Below are 19028 nucleotides of genomic sequence, written 5' to 3' on the forward strand. Positions count from 1 at the left end.
ACACATCTCCACAGCCTGGGTGCCATCTGCCTCATCTCAGAGCTGCGTGTCACCCCGCACCCTCTCCTGGGGGAAGCTGCCGGAACTTTCCTTAGAGTCACGTCTCAGGCGGCTGCCCAGAGGGATGTGCGCTCTACCTCCCACCAGAGTAACCCACACCAGCCTTCATGCTGCTCACACTTCAGGCATCAGAAGACCCCCCACCCTCCCACACATACTCCCCGGGCCGCGTGTGGTTACAGAGAAGCCGGGGCCCAGGTGATGCACCCGTGTGCTAGCACGGAGGTGCCCCACTGGTCCAGACACTTTCTCACCGAGGCCTTCCAAGGTGGCTGTCCCTGCCCTGCCCTCCTGTCCCTAGCAGGCTTGGGAGACACACTCGGGAACAAACGGGGTGGAGGTGGTTGGGGGTTCCATCTGAATAGTATAGGGCTATGTGGAGGCATTAGAAATAAATACTTATAAACACAACAAGTCTTATAGTTAATTTCCAAGTGGACTGTTTCAACGTCACTAACTAACGTATATTAATTATAAGTCTGTCTATGCTTAAAAAAATATTAGAACGGCAGCAAGAAGCCCCGTGACCTGTGCCCTTGGCCCCCCAGCCTCTCCCAGCGTGTTCCACCCAGAGTACGTTCTACAAGAAGACACGGCACTCGCAGCCTCTGCTGGGAGCACAGCTGGTCGTGTGGCATGGGTCCCGGGCCTGGTGTGGGTGTCCCCTGGGGTTCGACCCGGTCGTGGGCTGTCTGGCAGGGGAGGGGCAGGGCGGCAGGTAACAGGACAGACAGGGACGAGGGTGGGGACAGGCTGAGCCTGCCCGCTGTCACGGGAGGGCTCAGACCCGCATCTGGGCAGACCTCCTTCTGGAGAGCTTGGACCTGCAGGAGAGTCGGGAGAGGCGGCGTGGTCAGGCCTGGAACGCTCCAAGCCATCTCCACCGTGCCCTCTGCAGACAGGCAGCCTGAGGGGCAGCCACCGACCCCGCATCCCTCTGATTCCCTCACCACCCGGAGAAGGGGCTGAATCTCTGCTTCCGGCCTGTGGGACTCAGCCCACCCATTCCTCCCCCGCCCCGCACCCTGCTTTGCACGTCTCTGCGTGGGAGGGACCAGCTCCTTCCGCAGCCTGCCAAGGCCGCCGGGTTAGGATGTCATTTTGGAAGTCTGACCTGGGAACTATCACTCCACGAGAAGCCATGACTCAGAGGGAGCACTCACAGCTCTATGGGCGTCTCCAGCCCACGCAAGCAAGGGCAGGCCGCGCCCCCTTCCCCGGCCGCGCCCCCTTCCCCGGCCGCGCCCCCTATCCCCGGCCACGCCCCCTTCCCCGGCCGCGCCCCCTACCCCCGGCCACGCCCCCTTCCCCGGCCGCGCCCCCTTCCCCCAGCCGCGCCCCCTTCCCCGGCCGCGCCCCCTACCCCGGCCGCGCCCCCTTCCCCGGCCACGCCCCCTTCCCCAGCCGCGCCCCCTTCCCCCAGCCGCGCCCCCTTCCCCAGCCGCGCCCCCTTTCCCCGGCCGCGGGGCTTCCCCAGCGGCCTCGCAGGCAGGCCCTACCGTATGGTCCCAGCCAGGAGGGGGTTGAAGGCGTAAAGCCAGTCGTGCATGTCCTTGTCGCTGGCGGCCTGCAGCAGGATGCCGCGGTGCTCCGTGCACACCGCAAACGTGTTGGGTGTCTGCAGAGGGGGCCGCTGGTGAGGTGGTGCCGGGCCCTGTGGTCATGGTCAGCACACCACCCTCCTGTTCCCCAGGGCCAGGCAGGCAGGGAACGGGCACCTGGGAAAGTCCCAGGGAGGGGACGCAGAGGGGAAGGCTGACCCAGCCGGGGCTGTGACGGCCTTCTGGATGCGTCTGCGTGTGGCCAGTGGTCCCAGGACCACTCTCACTGCTGTTCGGCATCCCCACGGGACGTACCTGCCCCTCATGGCCCCTGGTCCCTGGGACCCCGGCTGGGCTGCTGGCCAAGATGTGGGTTCACACCACCCACCCCACCACAGGAAATCAAAAACCACCTTGTAGACACTGTGGCCGCCTCCAGATGGCTCAGAGAACCTTCTCCCTGGCCAGCCTAAGGGAGTGCAGACTCTTGAGCCTGTCCAGCGCCATTCCAGGCGCAGCGGCTGGGCGGAGTGGCGGCAGGAGGGCTCCTGGGAGCCCTGTTGCTCTCCCGTTCCTGCAGGCCCGGTGCCACCAATCTTGGGTGACTCCAGAAGGAAGGGACATGGCTGTGGCCATCACGCAGGAGAATACTAATGCTTGCCCTGCCCAGAGCCCATCCCTGCTAGCTGTCACCAGGGCCATGTGCCCCTCGGGCAGGCAGAGAGGCGGCGGGAGAGGGCAGAGGATCCCCGAGGCTGAGTCCCTGAGCCCAGCCTCTGTGCGACAGGACGGGGCGCCAGAGCCTGGGGTGAGCAGACGGGCCTCCCGCTCTGACGCAGGCTGCAGAGGATGGTGGCTCGGCTCCCGCCCCGCCGGGGTTCCCGGTGCCCGAGCCTGAGCCGGGCCCAGCCGCACCTTGAGCATGGCCTGCTGGTCCTCGCTGTACTCCACCTGGGCGGTGGCCAGGTTGAGCACAAACCGCTCCACGGCGTCCTTGTCACTGTTGTACATGTAGGCGTAGGGTCGCCGCACCACCACGAAGCGCCTGGCCCAGCCCGACGTGTGCGGCTCCAGGAAGTGGAGGTACCCCTTCTTGGAGACGATGGGGCTGAGGGCAGAGACAGCTGCTCACCGGGGCCCTTGGCAGGGGTGGCGGCTGACGTGGGCTCTCACCGTCCACCCCTCAGAGCTGGGCCCCCGAAGTGCCATCCACCTCCCTGGCCAGAAAGTTGGTCGAGACATCGAAGGGCACCTGGCACGACTGCAACCCAGCAGGCCAGAGACCAGGCGACCAACCTTGCTCCGGGCCTCAGTTTCCGCACAAGGAAACAAGGAAACTTAAAGGAAAAGGCTGAAGTGGCTGCAGGGCTGCCGCACCGTGCCCCGTGACCACCAGGGCCCCACCTGGGCCTTGGCTCTGACCCCATCCACCGCCCTGTGCTCTGTGCCATCTCTCGGCCCAGGCATGTGGTCACGGGGGCTGCCTGGCCTCCCAGCATGGAGCCGCCCCAGCCTGTGGGTCAGGGACAGCCTGCCTGGACCTCCAGTGTGCGGGGTCAGACAACCTGCCTGTCGCCCTGAGTATGAGGGTCCCTGGGCCCGCAGCATGGGGTCGGGGTGGCCTGCTTGTCCCCTGCTGGCACAAAGCTGGCTGGCGGCGCTTTCCAGGGAGGCCTCACACACCTGACTCGGATCTCCTGGATGTCAGGGACCAGCAGGCGCGGGGGCTCCTTGTCTGTCTCTGTTGCCTGGGCAGGGGAAGGGAGCTTCTTGGAGTCGGCCTCTGGCAACAGCTCGGGCTCTGGACTGGCCGGCCGGGAGCAGGGCTGTGGGGTCCTGGGAAGCAGAGGGAAGGGCTGCATGCCGCAGGCCTCCCTGGGCCTGGGGCTGTCTCCCGCCAGGCTTCGCCCTCCTCAGAGCTACAGTAGGGTAGCTTTGTGGGGTCTCCCCAACTAGGCCGCCTACAGCAGGAGCTCCCGGGAAGCACCCGCCAGGATAGCCAGGCATGCGCCTGATTCCAGGAAGTGCTGGGCATGGTGGGGAGTGTCCCCCACGAGCCTCAGGGGCCCAGGCAGGGAGCCGGTGCCCTGCCCCACGCCCTCCTCCCAGTGGCCCTCCTGCCCCCCCACCCTGTGAAAGCAAGTCCAGATCGCTTCCCCTCCACAGTGAGACTGAAGGTGACACATGGTTCCAAGGAGCCATTTGAGCAGAGGGTCCCACTGCCCCCAACCCCCGCACCCTGCATGGGCCAGGCCCCCGTGACTCGATCTGGTGGTCAAAGAGGCCTGCTGACGAGGAGGCTGGGCCGAGGCTGCCTTCCTTCTTTTTTAAATGAAAATCTGGAAACCTTAAGGCATTTTAAAACGAGAGTGAAAACCGCCTGCCGGCTTGTGAATCGGACATGAGGGGTTCACACAGGGTCCCCTGCAGGGCCCAGGTGCTCCCCTCGCGATGCGGAGCCTGGCGGTTCTCAGGTCCTCTTTTATAGCCTTTTCTGTTCCCGTTTTCTAAGCTCGGCTCAGGAAAAGGGAGCTGTGGCTCGTTTCCCACCCATTTCTGGTCTTCAGGGAAGAGAACACACACACACAGGATGGAGCTGGCAGGGCACAGGCACCCTCTGACAGGGCCGCGGACCCCACCCCTCCAGGCCCTTCCCTCGGCCGCTGCCCCCTTCTGCTCTGTCCGTGTCCCGGAGTCACTGCCACTGTCACGGTCGGCCGTGGTGCCGGAAACTTCTCCGGGAGGCTGGAGCTTACTCACCTCAGGTCAGTGGCACCGTAGCGCCCTTCAACCAGAGAAGGGCAAGTGGAGGAGGGGGTGAGCGTGGCTGGCCCTAGAGGGGACATCGGCGGGTCCCGCAGCAGGGTGACAGACATCTCGGAGAGCTGCAGATGAGAGGTCTTTCTCAGGGGACACAGGGAAGGAGGTCTCCGGCCCCTGCGGGTGCTGCTCCCCATGCCTGCGCCCACCCTGCACCTGCTGCCTGGGGCACGCTACCCCTCCTGGCAGCAGCCATGCTGAAAGTCGGCCATCTCCAGACTCCGGGACCCTGCAGCCCCTGGCCGGCCCTTTCAGCACTTCGGGCTCTGGCCTGAGCCAGGCAGCCACCCTGCCAGCTCCTCAAGGAGTGTGCTGGGTGAGCTCTGCCCTGCTGCCTCCCGTCCGTGCCGTGTGAGGTGGCGCTGGGCAATGCCATGGTGGCAAGGAAGGCTGTGGCTGAGGCGGGAGCTCCAGGCATGGCATAGCACAGGGGCAGCTTCCCAGGCTACCCAGTGGGGACGGTCTCAGGAGGAGAAGGGACAGCCAAGTGGGGGCTTGACTGACCAGGCCAGAGGCCAGAGGGTGACAGCCAGATAGGGTGGGAGCCAGGAAGACAGCAGAAGCCTGCACGTGCCTGGGTGCGCACCAGGCCACAGGACCCACCCGGCCCCTCACTCATGCCCCGCCTCCCATGGACCCCAGGCAGACAGGAAACCGGCACTGCTATGTGTCCCTCTGCACTCAGCCACGTTCCTAGGACACCCTTAGCTGCCTCTTTCCACTCGGAATGGGAGTTTTCCTCAGGGATAACTGTAGGGACCCGAGCCCCGCCCCTCCACACCCACCTTGCTCTCGCTGGCGCTGACACAGACGTGGCCGTGCGTGTACTCTCTGTTGAACGTGTGCGTGAGCAGGCGCAAGCACTGTGGACGGAGCGTGAGGGGTCAGGGGCCACCCCCCTGGGACCGCCCAGACAGCCTTGCAGGCTCTTCCGCCCACCCCGCCCCAGACACAGGTGGGTTCCCAAGCCAGAGGACAAAAAGCAGGTCAAGGCGGGCAGCACCTCCACCCCTCTCAGGCCATCAGGGGAGCCCAGGAAGCCTCCCAGGGTCAGGCTCAGGGACTGGTGAGGGCCAGAGGCAGAGCTGCCTGCAGTGCAGGAGGCCTTCCCGGCGGCCCGGTCAGCCGCCAGAAGAGCCACTTGTGGGTGGAAGTGGTGAGCTCCCCATTGGCATAGGTATTCAAGAGAGGGCACATCATCACTTGGGAGGGGAGGCTGCAAAAGGCACCCAACTTTCAGTGCAGGTGGGGTGGCGGCAGTGGGCAAGGGGACCCTAGGGACCCCTCATGCTCCCAGCTCCTGGTGGCACTAAGCAGGGCAGGCGTGGACAAGGCTGGGTTGCCGGGCTACCCAGGAATGACCCAGGGCCCTCCAGGGCCTGCAGCCACGGCGATGCTGCCCACCAGCTAGACCCACCTTGACGGCCAGCTCCCGCTGCCTCTCGTTGGGAGCCTCCAGGGGCGAGGGGCGGCCCTCAGCTGAGAGCGGGGAAGAGGCGCTGGAGGAGCCATGGGACTCGGAGTCCTCACTGGAGGCCGGGGACAGCAGCTCCGGGACAGGCCGCTGGGCGGTCTCCAGCTTCTCCCGCAGGAGCAGGTAGTGCCGGGTTTTCTCCACCTTCAGACAGGACACAAGGCCTCACCTGCTGCACCTCAGCGGTGGCCTTTGGGGCGGGGCTCGGCCTCAGCAGCAGCAGGACCCTCTGGGCAGACCCCCAGAGAGCCCACCCCTCCCCTGGGCTGAGACGGAGACTGATGGCCCTCAGCTGTGAAATGAGGCCACAGGGCTGACAGCACTCAGCACCCCCAGCCCTGCCGCCTCGGCCTGCGGCCTTGGGGCCACTGTGCGGACCCGCGGTGAGCGGACGGACACAGGCATCTCGAGCACCAGGTTCTGGGGCAGGGCCGTGCTGCCCCGCGGTGCCGGCAGCCTCGGGAAAGGGCTGATGGGTGGGCACGGCCCTGGCCTCACACATCTCAAGCGCCTCAGGCATCACGTGTCACATGCACACTCGGCCCGAGGCAGCGCCTAGATGCCGCATGTCGGTTTCCCGGATTAAAGCCGCGGAGGGCAGCATCGCCCCCCATCCCCCGACTTTCCTTCTGGGCCCTTCCTGGCCTCTGTCTGCAAGCCTGATAGTCTTCCCCGGCTAACTCCAGAACATGGCTCCATGCTGCCCCGGCCATGTTTCTGTCATGTGCCACCCAGCCCCAGGGTGAGCAGCTAGGGTGTCACAGGCTTCTCCTGCAGGTGGCTGTGGCTCCCAACCGCTGTGCTGTCCCCACAGTGGGCACCAGGCACTGGGCCCTCTCCAGCTTTTGCTCTGCAGACAAAGCCACGTGGACACGGCCACGCGGGCCTCCTCCGCCGAGGCTGCCTCACCTCCTGCAGGAGGCTCAGCTTCTCCAGCTCCCACTGGTGGTCCAGAATGAGACTATCACTCCGGGGCCTCCAGCCCGCCAGGTTCTCCTCGCCCCGGACGTAGGCCACGGACGTGTCCAGGACTCGCCGGCGCCGGCGCTGCATTCCTGGACAGGGGACACGGACGCTCCATCCCTACCTGATAGGTGGCAGTTGCTCCCACCCACCCTAGAGCCCGCCCCACTCTGAAGCTGCCTCTCTACTGGGGTGAAGATCAGCTTCCCCCGGTCCTGGGTCCACCCTGGGGCCCAAAGAGCCATGCAGGCCTCCTCCATAGGAGGTCATCTGGCCTGGCGTCCCATGACCCTGGCGGCTGTGTCCTGGGGACCTGAGGAAGCCAGCAGGCCTGACTCTCCTCCCTCACTCTCCCCCGCTGTCAGAACCCCAGAAGCCACAGAGTGAGTGCTTGTGTTCTATAGGTGAGGGACTCCTGCAAAGGGCAGCTTAGCCTATGGTCATCCCACGTGGGCAGAGGTCAAGCAGGCCAGGAACCCACCCAGAGAGAGCAGGACAGACACCTACCTGGGCTGCCTGCGTCAGCCACGTGGCACAGGCTGAGCTCATACACGCCGGTCACACGGTTACTGCAGGGAGCAGAGGGAGCAACGTGTGGTCACCAGGCCCCACAACGGGGACACGCAGCCAACCTGGCTGCCGACCAGCCCCACCATCAAACACACACTTTCGACAGGGTTGGAGTGGTGGGTGTCAGGGTCCCTGAGCTACAGCCCCTGTTCAGAGTCCTCATCCCAGACCCCCTCCGGCCCCCACAGAAAAGATGCGTTGGCTGGTCTTGCTCAGGTGCCCCTGGGGCTGTGACCTGAGGCCAGGCCCCCAGCGCAGCCTCCGCTTTGTCCCAGCCCGGGGGAGACACAGGCAGCACGAGCACCTTCGTCCCCAAATCCCCAGCATCCGGCATCTCCAGTCCCTCCAGGGTGTTGAGAGCCCCGCAAAGAGCAGCCCCACCATGCCCAGGACAGATTCTGAGAGCACTTCGGCCACCCTCTCACAGAGACAGGTCAGTGGCATCCCACAATGACCAAGTGACCTCCAGACTGACCACAGCCAGCCCTTGAGGACACTAGGTCCTGACCCCCAAGCTCTTTCCTCCCGGCAGTGGTCAGGTGAACCTGGACACCAAGTCCACGTGGCAGACCACAGGGGCACCCACTGAAGGTGGCCACGGGTGCCTGGCAGCCTCAGCAGCCCAGCAGCCAGGGCCCTGATATTCCAGCTCATTCTCCCCCCGCCGCCCCCGAGAATGCAGGGGTGTGGTCAGTGCACAAGGACAGCTGGTCCTGGTGTTTGGTGTCTGGCTCCCCCAGGTGCCACCAGCCTCCGAGAAGAGCTGCCCAGCATGTCCTGCGGGAAGCTGTGTCCGGAGCCCCCTTCCAGCCCCTCCCACATTTATCCAGCCCATCCTTCACTGCCTGGTGAGCACTCGCACGGCACGGGTTCCCGTGTTCCCTAGGGAAGAAAGTCACCGGCCGGGAGGCGTGGTGTGGCCCCAGGACCACCCACAGGAGGTCCCAGGTGGGCACCCCAGGCCCCCCTCCTCCGCCCCTGTAGGCTGGCCTAGGCTCCCTCATGCCCCTCATTGTGGTAGCACTGTCCCCTGCAGGCACCGTGGCCTCCATAGAGCCTCCCTCAGGGGTGAGCGGGAGGGGACCCAGTGCAGGGAGCCAGCTGGGAGTGTGGCCGGGCCTCCCACAGTGTGAGCTGCCGGGTGGCCCAAGGACCGCTGTCAGGCAGAGCCCAGCCTAGCCCACACGGAGACCAGGGTGGCAGTCCAGGCGGCCTCACCCCAGGGGCTTACCTCTCCGAGGCCCGGAGACTCCCACTGCCGAACAGGTTTCGGATGGAGCGCGAGGCGGGCAGCTTGGCATCGCGGGAATAGAAGACCATGCAGAAGTCCTTAGTGATGACGGCTGGCTGGGTGCAGTTCTCCATCTGAGACAGGCAGGGCCGGGACAGGTCACCTCAGGTGCCCAGGTGCCCAGCTGGCCCAGCACTGACTGGCAGCCCCAGGGCATTCCCAAGGCCTCAGGTCTGGCCTGGACCCAGGTGGGAGAAACTGTCTGCTCCTGGCCTGAAGCCAAACCCTGCTGGGGACAGCCAGCCACAGCCCTGTCCACCCCTGGGCAGCCTGAGGGGCAAGTCTCCATGTGTGGAGACCCAGAAGGTCCCAGACACAGGTTCACCGCTCGGGCCTCACCTGCCTCACCATAGAATTGGGCCAACACCCTCCCGACCCCGGAACGTCTGTGAGGATCAAAGCAGATCTTGTTTGAGCGTGTACATTTCAACTAAAATGCCACAGAAAATGACTTCCTGGTGGCCGACACGCTGACTGCTAAACAGCTGGCCCCTTGTCTTCCTGAAGTGGGGGCCGCTGCTGTGCGTGGCTGAGGCGTCCCGAGGACTGGCTGGGTAGAGCTCTGCCAGCATCTCCCAGCACAACCTCAGCACCGTCCCGTGAGATGGGCACATGGTCCCCATGTGATGCTGGAATACTTTGGCTGTACCTAAGGAGTGGGGCCGTGCCTTGCGGATGCCCTGCCATGCTCCCCACCTTCCCTCTCCCTCACTGCCACCACCAGCAAGCAACGCCCACGCTTCCAGTCGACTCTTGCACTTGGAAGGGAGGCGTGGCCCGGGTCTGGCCATGGCCGGCGGACTGTATACCCTGGCGGTGGGGAGGGGGCGCTTTTGTGCTGCCTGGAACTAGACACGCGTCTGGTGGTGCTGCAGCCATCTTGCCTCCCGAGGACCACACCCACACACTTAGCAGAGTGAGCTAACTGCCACTGAAAGCACATGGAGGCTGGGCGTGATGGCTCATGCCGGGAATCCCAGCGCTCCGGGAGGCCAAGGCAGGCGGATCACCTGAGACCAGGAGTTCAAGACCAACCTGGCCAACATGGCAAAACCCCATCTCTACTAAAAATACAAAAATTAGGGAGTGGTGTCGGGCGCCTGTAATCTCAGCTACTTGGGAGGCTGAGGTAGGAGAATTGCTGGAACCCAGGAGGCAGAGGTTGCAGGGAGTCGAGACTGTGCCATTGCACTCTAGCCTGGGTGACAAGAGCGAGACTCCGTCGTAAAAAAAAAAAAAAGAAAACAAAAAGAACACATGGATTTATGTATTCAACCTTGTCGTCCAGTTAAAAAACAAAAGGCACGTGGATTTAATGTACGGGGAAGTCCTCTGAAGAGCGTCTAGGTCATCTGGGGTTGTCCAGAGCTCCCAAGAACCTTGAGCTTTGGGGCTGGGTGGTCTTGGTGGTGTGCCCTGGCATGGGTGCCTTGCCTCGATGTAAGCGGAGAGTGTCATGTAGATTTTCTCTCGGTAAGGAGTGACCCGGTTCAGCAGGAGAGAGTTGTGCATGGAGCTGTCCCACGCAGCCTCAAACTGGTAAAAGGTCCTGGAAGGAAGCAGAGACCAAGGAGAAGCTGATGGCAGGGGGCTGCTCTCAGCCAGGCTGGGGACATGCACACAGAGCGACAGACGTGGGGCAGCCGCAAGGGTGCGGCTGGAGGCACAGGCTGGAAGCCCGGGCGGCGGTGCCAGGAAGGACAGCCCCTCCTTACTCAGGACCCAGAGAGTGGGGACTCTTGGAAGCCCCGATGGGGGTGAGCCCAGCGTTCTCCCAGCTCTACCATGGATGGTGCCCCAGCTGTCACGCTGAGGCTGGAAGGAGAGGAGGTGGCGGGGAATGAGAACAAGAAGGGCAGAGAGGGAGGCAGGACAGGGAGCTGGGATGGTGGGAACAAGGGAAAGGAGAAGGGAGGGTAAGAGGAGAGGCCTCGGCGGGGAGGAGGGGAAGGGCAGAGGCAGAGAGACAGAGGGCAGAGCCTGCGGCGGACCCACCCCAGCCTGTCTGAGTAAGGAGGCACCGCCGTCTCTCCCTGGACCTGAAGGGGACCTGCCCAGGTTTGCCAGAGCCCTCCATGGTCCATCTCCTCCGACAATGGACTCACCCTTGGCCCATCGGGCAGAGGAAGGCCCAGGGGGAGGATGCTTGGCTCGGAGGCAGGGCGGCTGCTGCGAGGCTGTGCGCGAGAGCGGCTCTCTACACGGGGAACGGCAGCGGCTACGCTGTGTCCCTGATCTCCAACCCGGAGTTACAGTGAGCACAGCCTGAGCCGGCCACCCGCAAACTCCGTCCCAGGGTGGCTCAGGGCCAACCCCAGAGCCCTGGGATTTTACATCCCCATGGGGTTGAACTGCATTCTGCAAGCACCTTGGGTGCCCTCTGCTCCAGAACAGGTTTTCTGTTATGTGATAGCTCCCGTTTTCAGCCCTCTGGATGGCAGAGCAACTGAGCTCCTTCCTCAGGCCTGGTGCCCACAGGGAGGACTGGTCATACCCAAGGCAAGCAATTTGCCTGAATCCAGAGTGCGGCCGCTCCACAGACTCTGGGCAGCACCCTGAGCTGCCCATCTCGCCATCCGCCCAGCCTCACCCAGCTCCCCTCCAAGCATCCTCGTGAGGACACAGTTCAGGGACATCGACACACACTGCTGGGTGGCCACGCAGGTTACAAGGCGGCCGGGCCCTCCCGAGGCCTCAGTGGGGCACAGGTGGTGCCAGGCTGCCCTGTCTACTGCACAGCATGGTCTGGACACAGGGCATGGAGCTCACAGGTCGGGGATGTAGGAGGAAGCAGGGGGACCAGGGAGGGCCACTGTCAGACAGACGTCACCAAGGAGCGATCCCGGGAGAGTGAGGACAGCGGGCAGTCAGAGAAAGGGCAGAGAAGCAGGCAGATGCTGAGGAGAAAGGAACTTGGAAAAGCAGAAGAGGACAGACCAAGCGAGGGCAGAAGAGAAAAGTGAGCTGTACCTAGTGTCACTTCCCAGTGAAACGCTAAAGGTGGAGGCGGCCAGGACACACACGTACACACACAGAAGAAACGGAGACATCAGAACACGCACAGCACAGGGCCCAGGGCAGATAACTGAGAGCGTGACAGGTGCACGCTCGGCTCACGGCTCCAGGCTCTTGCTGCACATAGGGCTGGGGTGCGAGCCCATGTGGAGCGCCCTGGCCCTGGCCCTGCAGACACCCGCTTCCCTGGTGTCTGCTGTGAGAGCCTTGCGTCTGTCCTCAGCCGGACCAGGCAGACAGCCTGGGAGCCAAGACAAAGGCCAGGAGGGATTTCCTCCTCTCCTGAAACATTCCGGGGTCCTGTGGAGGGTCAGGTCTGCTGGCCGGGGCTGGAGCCACTGCAGCCTGGCCTGGAACAAGTGCCTCAGACCGCCTGGAATGCCACAGAGCCACTTCACAGCTGCGGGGCCTCAGGATGTCACTGACAGCTTTGCGCCTCATTTCCTCGTCAGTACCATGGGGTAGTAATTGGCCCTAACTCAAGATGTCCTGTAGATTAAATGAGCTAATACTTGAATGTGATGAGAACAGGGCCTGGAGCTGGTACACATCAGCACCACTATCTGGTACATGTCACCATGATTATCTGGTACACGTCAGCATCACTATCTGGTACATGTCACTATCCAGTACACGTCAGCATCACTATCTGGCACATGTCACCATGACTATCTGGTACACGTCAGTACCACTATCTGGTACACGTCAGCATCACTATCTGGTACATGTCACCATGATTATCTGGTACACGTCAGCATCACTATCTGGTACATGTCACTATCCGGTACACGTCAGCATCACTATCTGGCACATGTCACCATGACTATCTGGTACACGTCAGTACCACTATCTGGTACATGTCACCATGACTATCTGGTACACGTCAGTACCACTATCTGGTACATGTCACCATGACTATCTGGTACACGTCAGCATCACTATCTGGTACATGTCACTATCCGGTACACGTCAGCATGACTATCTGGCACATGTCACCATGACTATCTGGTACACGTCAGTACCACTATCTGGTACATGTCACCATGACTATCTGGTACACGTCAGCATCACTATCTGGTACATGTCACCATGATTATCTGGTACACGTCAGCATCACTATCTGGTACATGTCACTATCCGGTACACGTCAGCATCACTATCTGGCACATGTCACCATGACTATCTGGTACACATCAGTACCACTATCTGGTACATGTCACCATGACTATCTGGTACACGTCAGTACCACTATCTGGTACATGTCACCATGACTATCTGGTACACGTCAGCATCACTATCTGGTACATGTCACTATCCGGTACACGTCAGCATGACTATCTGGCACATGTCACCATGACTATCTGGTACACGTCAGTACCACTATCTGGTACATGTCACCATGACTATCTGGTACACGTCAGCATCACTATCTGGTACATGTCACCATGACTATCTGGTACACGTCAGTACCACTATCTGGTACATGTCACTATCCGGTACACGTCAGCATCACTATCTGGCACATGTCACCATGACTATCTGGTACACGTCAGCATCACTATCTGGCACATGTCACTATCCGGTACACGTCAGCATCACTATCTGGCACATGTCACCATGACTATCTGGTACACGTCAGTACCACTATCTGGTACATGTCACCATGACTATCTGGTACACGTCAGCATCACTATCTGGTACATGTCACTATCCGGTACACGTCAGCATCACTATCTGGCACATGTCACCATGACTATCTGGTACACGTCAGTACCACTATCTGGTACATGTCACCATGACTATCTGGTACACGTCAGCATCACTATCTGGCACATGTCACCATGACTATCTGGTACACGTCAGTACCACTATCTGGTACATGTCACCATGACTATCCGGTACACGTCAGCATCACTATCTGGCACGTCACCATGACTATCTGGTACACGTCAGTACCACTATCTGGCACATGTCACCATGACTATCTGGTACACGTCAGCATCACTATCTGGTACATGTCACTATCCGGTACACGTCAGCATCACTATCTGGCACATGTCACCATGACTATCTGGTACACGTCAGCATCACTATCTGGTACATGTCACCATGACTATCTGGTACACGTCAGTACCACTATCTGGTACATGTCACCATGACTATCTGGTACACGTCAGCATCACTATCTGGTACATGTCACCATGACTATCTGGTACACGTCAGTACCACTATCTGGTACATGTCACCATGACTATCTGGTACACGTCAGTACCACTATCTGGTACATGTCACCATGATTATCTGGCACACGTCAGCATCACTATCTGGTACATGTCACTATCCGGTACACGTCAGCATCACTATCTGGCACATGTCACCATGACTATCTGGTACAAGTCAGTACCACTATCTGGTACACGTCAGCATCACTATCTGGTACATGTCACCATGATTATCTGGTACATGTCAGCATCACTATCTGGTACATGTCACTATCCGGTACACGTCAGCATCACTATCTGGTACATGTCACCATGATTATCTGGTACACGTCAGCGTCACTATCTGGTATGTGTCACTATCTGGCACACGTCAGCATCACTATCTGGTACATGTCACTATCTGGCACACGTCAGCATCACTATCTGGTACATGTCACTATCTGGTACACGTCAGCACCACTATCTGGTACACATCAGCATCATTATCTGGTACACGTCAGCGTCGCCATCTGGTACATGTCACTATCTGGTACACGTCAGCGTCACTATCTGGTACATGTCACTATCTGGCACACGTCAGCATCACTATCTGGTATGTGTCACGATCTGGTACACGTCAGCGTCACCATCTGGCACATGTCAGCATCGCCATCTGGTACACATCTGCATCACTATCTGGCACATGTCACCGTGACTATCTGGTACACATCAGCACCACTATCTGGTACACATCAGCGTCATTATCTGGCACACGTCAGCATCGCTATCTGGTACATGTCACTATCTGGTACACGTCAGCGTCACTATCTGGTAGATTTCAGCATCGCTATCTGGTACATGTCAGTGTCACTATTGGGTACACATCACTGTCTAGTACACGCTAGCATCGCTATCATCATTACCTCTATGCACTGGGTCCCATCAGCCTTGTCTCTGGTGGGCCCAACCCTTCAGCCCCGTGCTGGACCCTCTGTCTCCTGCCTCTAAAGTCTCTAAAGGGCCTCAGCTTGCTTCTGCTCCCCTTCCTTCTCTTCCATCTGTGTGTGTGCAGACACAGCCCGCCCACCCCTCACCCCTTGGCCCCAGGATCAGGACCAGCAGGGCTTTCCAGCATCAGCGCCTACTCCCTTCCGTGCGCCCTTCAGAAAGCACTGGGTCCTCCCAGCCAAGGCACTCCTTGGTCATCAGGAGCTACGTCCCTGCCCCATCCTGGGGCTCCTTGGCCCCCAAGTGGGACACAGCAAAGAAGTGAGTCCAGTGAGGCAGGCAGCCCAAGGACCAGTGGGCTCTGCTGGAGCCAGGCCTGGGGCGGTAAGTAGAACACACACCCACTTCCACACAAGGCCCACAATAGCCCCCTTGCGGGTCCTAGCAGAGATTTTCTCAGTCCAGGTAGTATGTGGCTTTGCCCTGCTCAGACCCCAGTGGACTAGAATCTGAGAACCTGACTGTGGTGGAGTCTCACATGTGAGCTGGGGAGAGAATGCTGGGAGGGGCCTTACAGGGCTGTGTGCACAGCAGGGAAGGGGCCTTCCCAGACCACCCCCATCCTCCAGGTGTCAAGATGGCCAGCCGGACCAGGGTCTGACATGGGCACAGCTACTGTGCTGCCCCTGGGTCATTTCCAAACCACTGGTGTGCCCCAGAGGCTGCCCACTCTGCCCTGCAGAGCTACAGCCAGGCCTCTCAACCAGCCCTTGGCCCACAACCTGCCTTGCTCCACCTAGTCACGGGCAGCAGACCCTGGAATCCAGGGCCAGGACGGTCCTTGGAAACACTCCTTGGTCCTCCTGTGCCCCTCAAGCCTCTACAAAGGGAGGACAGGTCTTACCCAGACCCCACGTGAGATCAGAGGGGACAGCGGCTGGTGGATCGGGGTGGAGCAGGCTGGCAGAGTACCAGCTCACCCACACAGGACCCACACTGCCAGCTGGGACCCACCGAGCTTGCAGGCACAGCATGGGAACCACCGACGGGTGCCCCGCCATCATACAGCAGGAAACCAAGACCCAGGAAGGCTGAGACGTGACCAAGATCACGCTGCAGGATGTGGGCTGAGAGAGCCTTGGAGACCACGCCAGGACCCCCACTCCAGGAGCAGGCACGAGGTTGCTCCAGGCCCCGTCCCCTGAAGCCCCCCTCACTCTACCCCATGTGACAGCTACAAAACCTTCAGAATCAGCACAAGAGGAAACATGCAGCCCAGGGTGGGAACCTGCTAGAAATACAGGTTCTCAGCCGCAGCCCAGACACCCCGAAGCAGAAACGCCGGGATGGGGGCAGCCCCATGGGCAAAGCCTCGAGTTAGCCTGGATGGAGCTTTGCCACCAGCAGCTGCCCGGATATCCCGCAGATGCTCTGCATCCCACCGTTCCACAGCTGGGGACCCAGGCCCAGAGCAGGGATGGGCCCTTCCCAGGCCCCACCACCAACAGCCAGGACAGGGCCTGAGCGCCCAACTCTCACCTCCGCCCCTCCTCCCAGCAAGGCAGTCCCACCTCCACCTGCTGCTCCTGGTTCCTCAGCCCCTCCTCTGATTTGCTGAGCTCAGGGAATTTTAAAGAAAGAGACGGCTGCAGGGGTCCGGCCGCACCGCCACAGGGCGCCCGAGGTGGGTTACGAACGGTCCTCTCTCAGGACAAGGCTGATCAGCGCAGTTCCTCCTGAAGCCGCCCGGGAAGCGGGGCAGCGGCGCCCGGGAGGCCTCTCTGGTGGCTCCCTCCTCCAGCCTCGGACTGAGGCTGCCCTCTGCTGGGGCCGAGAAAGAGGGACCACCACACCTTCAGCTCGGGGCAGAGAGGGCTCAGGGCTCAAACGAGAGAGCCCGCATGGGGAGCCCTGAGTGCTTGCTGAGAATGTTTTGTTGACAAAGACAACACACGTGCCGTGGGCGTGTTCTCAGGCCCTGGCTCGGCCACAGACCCGCGTCCAGGAACCGGAGCAGGTGGCTGGGACTCCGCCCGCTCCCTCCAAGGCTGCAGTGAGGCTGCTGCTCAGCTCGGGCTATTCTGCACCTGACCGTGAAACAAGCCTGCTGCAAAGGGCCCCTCAGGGTGTGCACACGCCACTGAGATGGCAGTGCCGGGCTCTTCTTCAAGTCACCCAGCAAGCTGACGGGCAAGGCGGGCATCACAGGGCAAATGCCTCTGTGGAGAATCTCAACAGTAAGCCCCATGCTCAAAGGTTCAACAGAAACACACGGGTGCTCTGGGAAGGACGTTTCTCGAGAGGGAGTGACCCAGGTTCCCCAGGGAAGTAATCTAACAGGGTGAGGCCACGGATGGCAGCCAGGGCAGGCCCTCCTCGCCCGTGGGTGAACACACCGCTAAGAGCAGGGGATCGTGCCTGAACCCCCACCTCAGAGACACGGTCCACAGGGTCTGGAGGGGACCCAACGCAGTCACGTGGCATGGCCCGCCACGCAGCCCGAGAGCCCTGCCACCAGAAAAGAGAGCAGGGAACACACGCGGCCCAAGCCAGTCTCTGGGATGAAAGCTGGACGCTGGCATCCACACGGAGCCACGCCAACTGGAAGAGCTGGGCCAGGCACCCGAGGGCCACAGCCTCACCCTGCCCTGCAGCCTCTCCACCTCCAGCCTGAGCCCTGGTCCCTGCCGGCCCCACCCTCCCAGCTCCCCACTCCTGGCCTGACTGAGCCCTGCTCCTGGGCTCTGTCCTGTGGGGACATATACAACTGGGGAGCCCGACATTGCCCTCGAGAGTGCGAAACCTGGCCTGGGGGCAGATGCGCAGTAGACCCACACAGAGAGGGAGAGATCCTGCAGCTGGGCAGGGGAGAAGGAGGTGGGCAGAGTCAGGAAGGCTGCCTGGAGGACAGCCCGTTGCAGCTGGATTATGAAGCCCACCAAGGACTTAGACACAGGGGCTGGGGTGGCAGGCTTGCCAGGTGCCAGGCACGGGCTCAACAGAGGTGAGGAGTGTGTGGGGGTACAGTGGGAGAGCCTCGTCCTGTCCCCGTGGGCCTGAGGAAGGCACGGGCTCCGAGCAACATCAGACAAGGCTCTGGCTCGGGCTGTACCGGCAGGGGGGTGGGCTGCAGCGGGTGTCACCCGACTGTGTGCCACCCCTGATGCCACACCAGCTGGGAGACCACCTGCCTGTCACTGCTCCCCACCTCCTCCCTCAATGGCATGGCCCTGGAGGTCGCTGTCCTAGAAGGAGAATCCTAGATGAGATCTGGCCTCATAGGCAGTGCCAGGTCAGGGGCTCAGTCCTGCCTGGGAGCCCCCTCTCCCCACTCTCCCCTCCACCTCTACTCATGGGCTCCTTTTGTGCCCCCAGCTCAGGCAAGCTCACTCATTCCTGGTGCACCCTCCCCACTGGGAAACCCCACAGTCCCCTCGCCCTGGCTGACATCATCACTGGACTCCAGCTCCTGAGCCAGGTCAGCAGTCCCCATCACTGCTGTGTCGCAGGCCAGGACATAGCCTGCTTGCTTAGTGTCTGCTATGCGAATCAGGGTAAGGGATGAGGGGAGGAGGCAAGGAGGGGAGGAGGGGAGAGGGGAGGAGGAGATGAGGGGAGGAGGGAGGAGGGGAGGAGGGAATAAGGGATGAGGGGAGGAGGGGAGGAGAGAGGCGGAGAGGAGGGGAGGAGGAAAGGAGGGGAGGAGGGGAGGATGGAGGAGGAATGAGGGGAGGAGGGAGGAGGGGAGGAGGGAATAAGGGATGAGGGGAGGAGGGGAGGAGGGAGGAGGGATGAGAGGGGAGGAGGAGGAGGTGAGGCATGAGGGCATGAAGGGAGGAGGGGTGAGGGAAGGAGGAGATGAGGGGATGAGGGAGGAGGGATGAGGGGAGAGCAGGAGGAGGTGAGGCATGAGGGCATGAGGGGAGGAGGGGTGAGGGGAGGAGGAGATGAGGGGATGAGGGAGGAGGGATGAGGGGAGAGGAGGAGGAGGTGAGGCAACAGGGCATGAGGGGAGGAGGGGTGCGGGGAGGAGGAGATGAGGGAAGAAGGGGAGAAAGAATTGAGGAGGTGAGGGGAGGAAGAAAGGAGAGGGTGAGGGGATGAGGGCATGGGGGTGAGGGGGTGAGGGGAGAATAAATGAAGGA

At 61.5% G+C, this 19028-nt stretch overlaps 1 protein-coding gene across 18 annotated transcripts in view; it reads right to left on the reverse strand.

The window, feature by feature from the left end:
- Window positions 1-487: 487 nt before the first annotated feature.
- The window catches only part of KIF1A (kinesin family member 1A), a 123766-nt gene continuing 105225 nt past the window's right edge, over window positions 488-19028 (reverse strand). For 13 of the 18 annotated variants that reach the window (XM_064383413.1, XM_064383416.1, XM_064383415.1 and 10 more), the window contains 11 exons: window positions 10154-10268; window positions 8660-8793; window positions 7366-7427; window positions 6805-6950; window positions 5839-6039; window positions 5207-5284; window positions 4362-4486; window positions 3285-3437; window positions 2517-2709; window positions 1560-1678; window positions 488-884 (listed from right to left, as the gene is read on the reverse strand). In XM_064383413.1, the coding sequence (XP_064239483.1) occupies window positions 842-884; window positions 1560-1678; window positions 2517-2709; window positions 3285-3437; window positions 4362-4486; window positions 5207-5284; window positions 5839-6039; window positions 6805-6950; window positions 7366-7427; window positions 8660-8793; window positions 10154-10268 (1369 nt within the window). In that variant the 3' untranslated portion in view covers window positions 488-841. Of the gene's footprint in view, window positions 885-1559; window positions 1679-2516; window positions 2710-3284; window positions 3438-4361; window positions 4487-5206; window positions 5285-5838; window positions 6040-6804; window positions 6951-7365; window positions 7428-8659; window positions 8794-10153; window positions 10269-11689; window positions 11714-19028 lie in introns of all 18 variants that reach the window. The other 5 variants (XM_064383414.1, XM_064383426.1, XM_064383423.1 and 2 more) reach the window with 1 other exon arrangement.

Source organism: Aotus nancymaae, unplaced genomic scaffold (genome assembly GCF_030222135.1).
Source record: "Aotus nancymaae isolate 86718 unplaced genomic scaffold, 86718_ANA_hifiasm-v0.15.2.pri h1tg000031l, whole genome shotgun sequence".
In the NCBI taxonomy this organism is placed as follows: Eukaryota; Metazoa; Chordata; class Mammalia; order Primates; family Aotidae; genus Aotus; species Aotus nancymaae.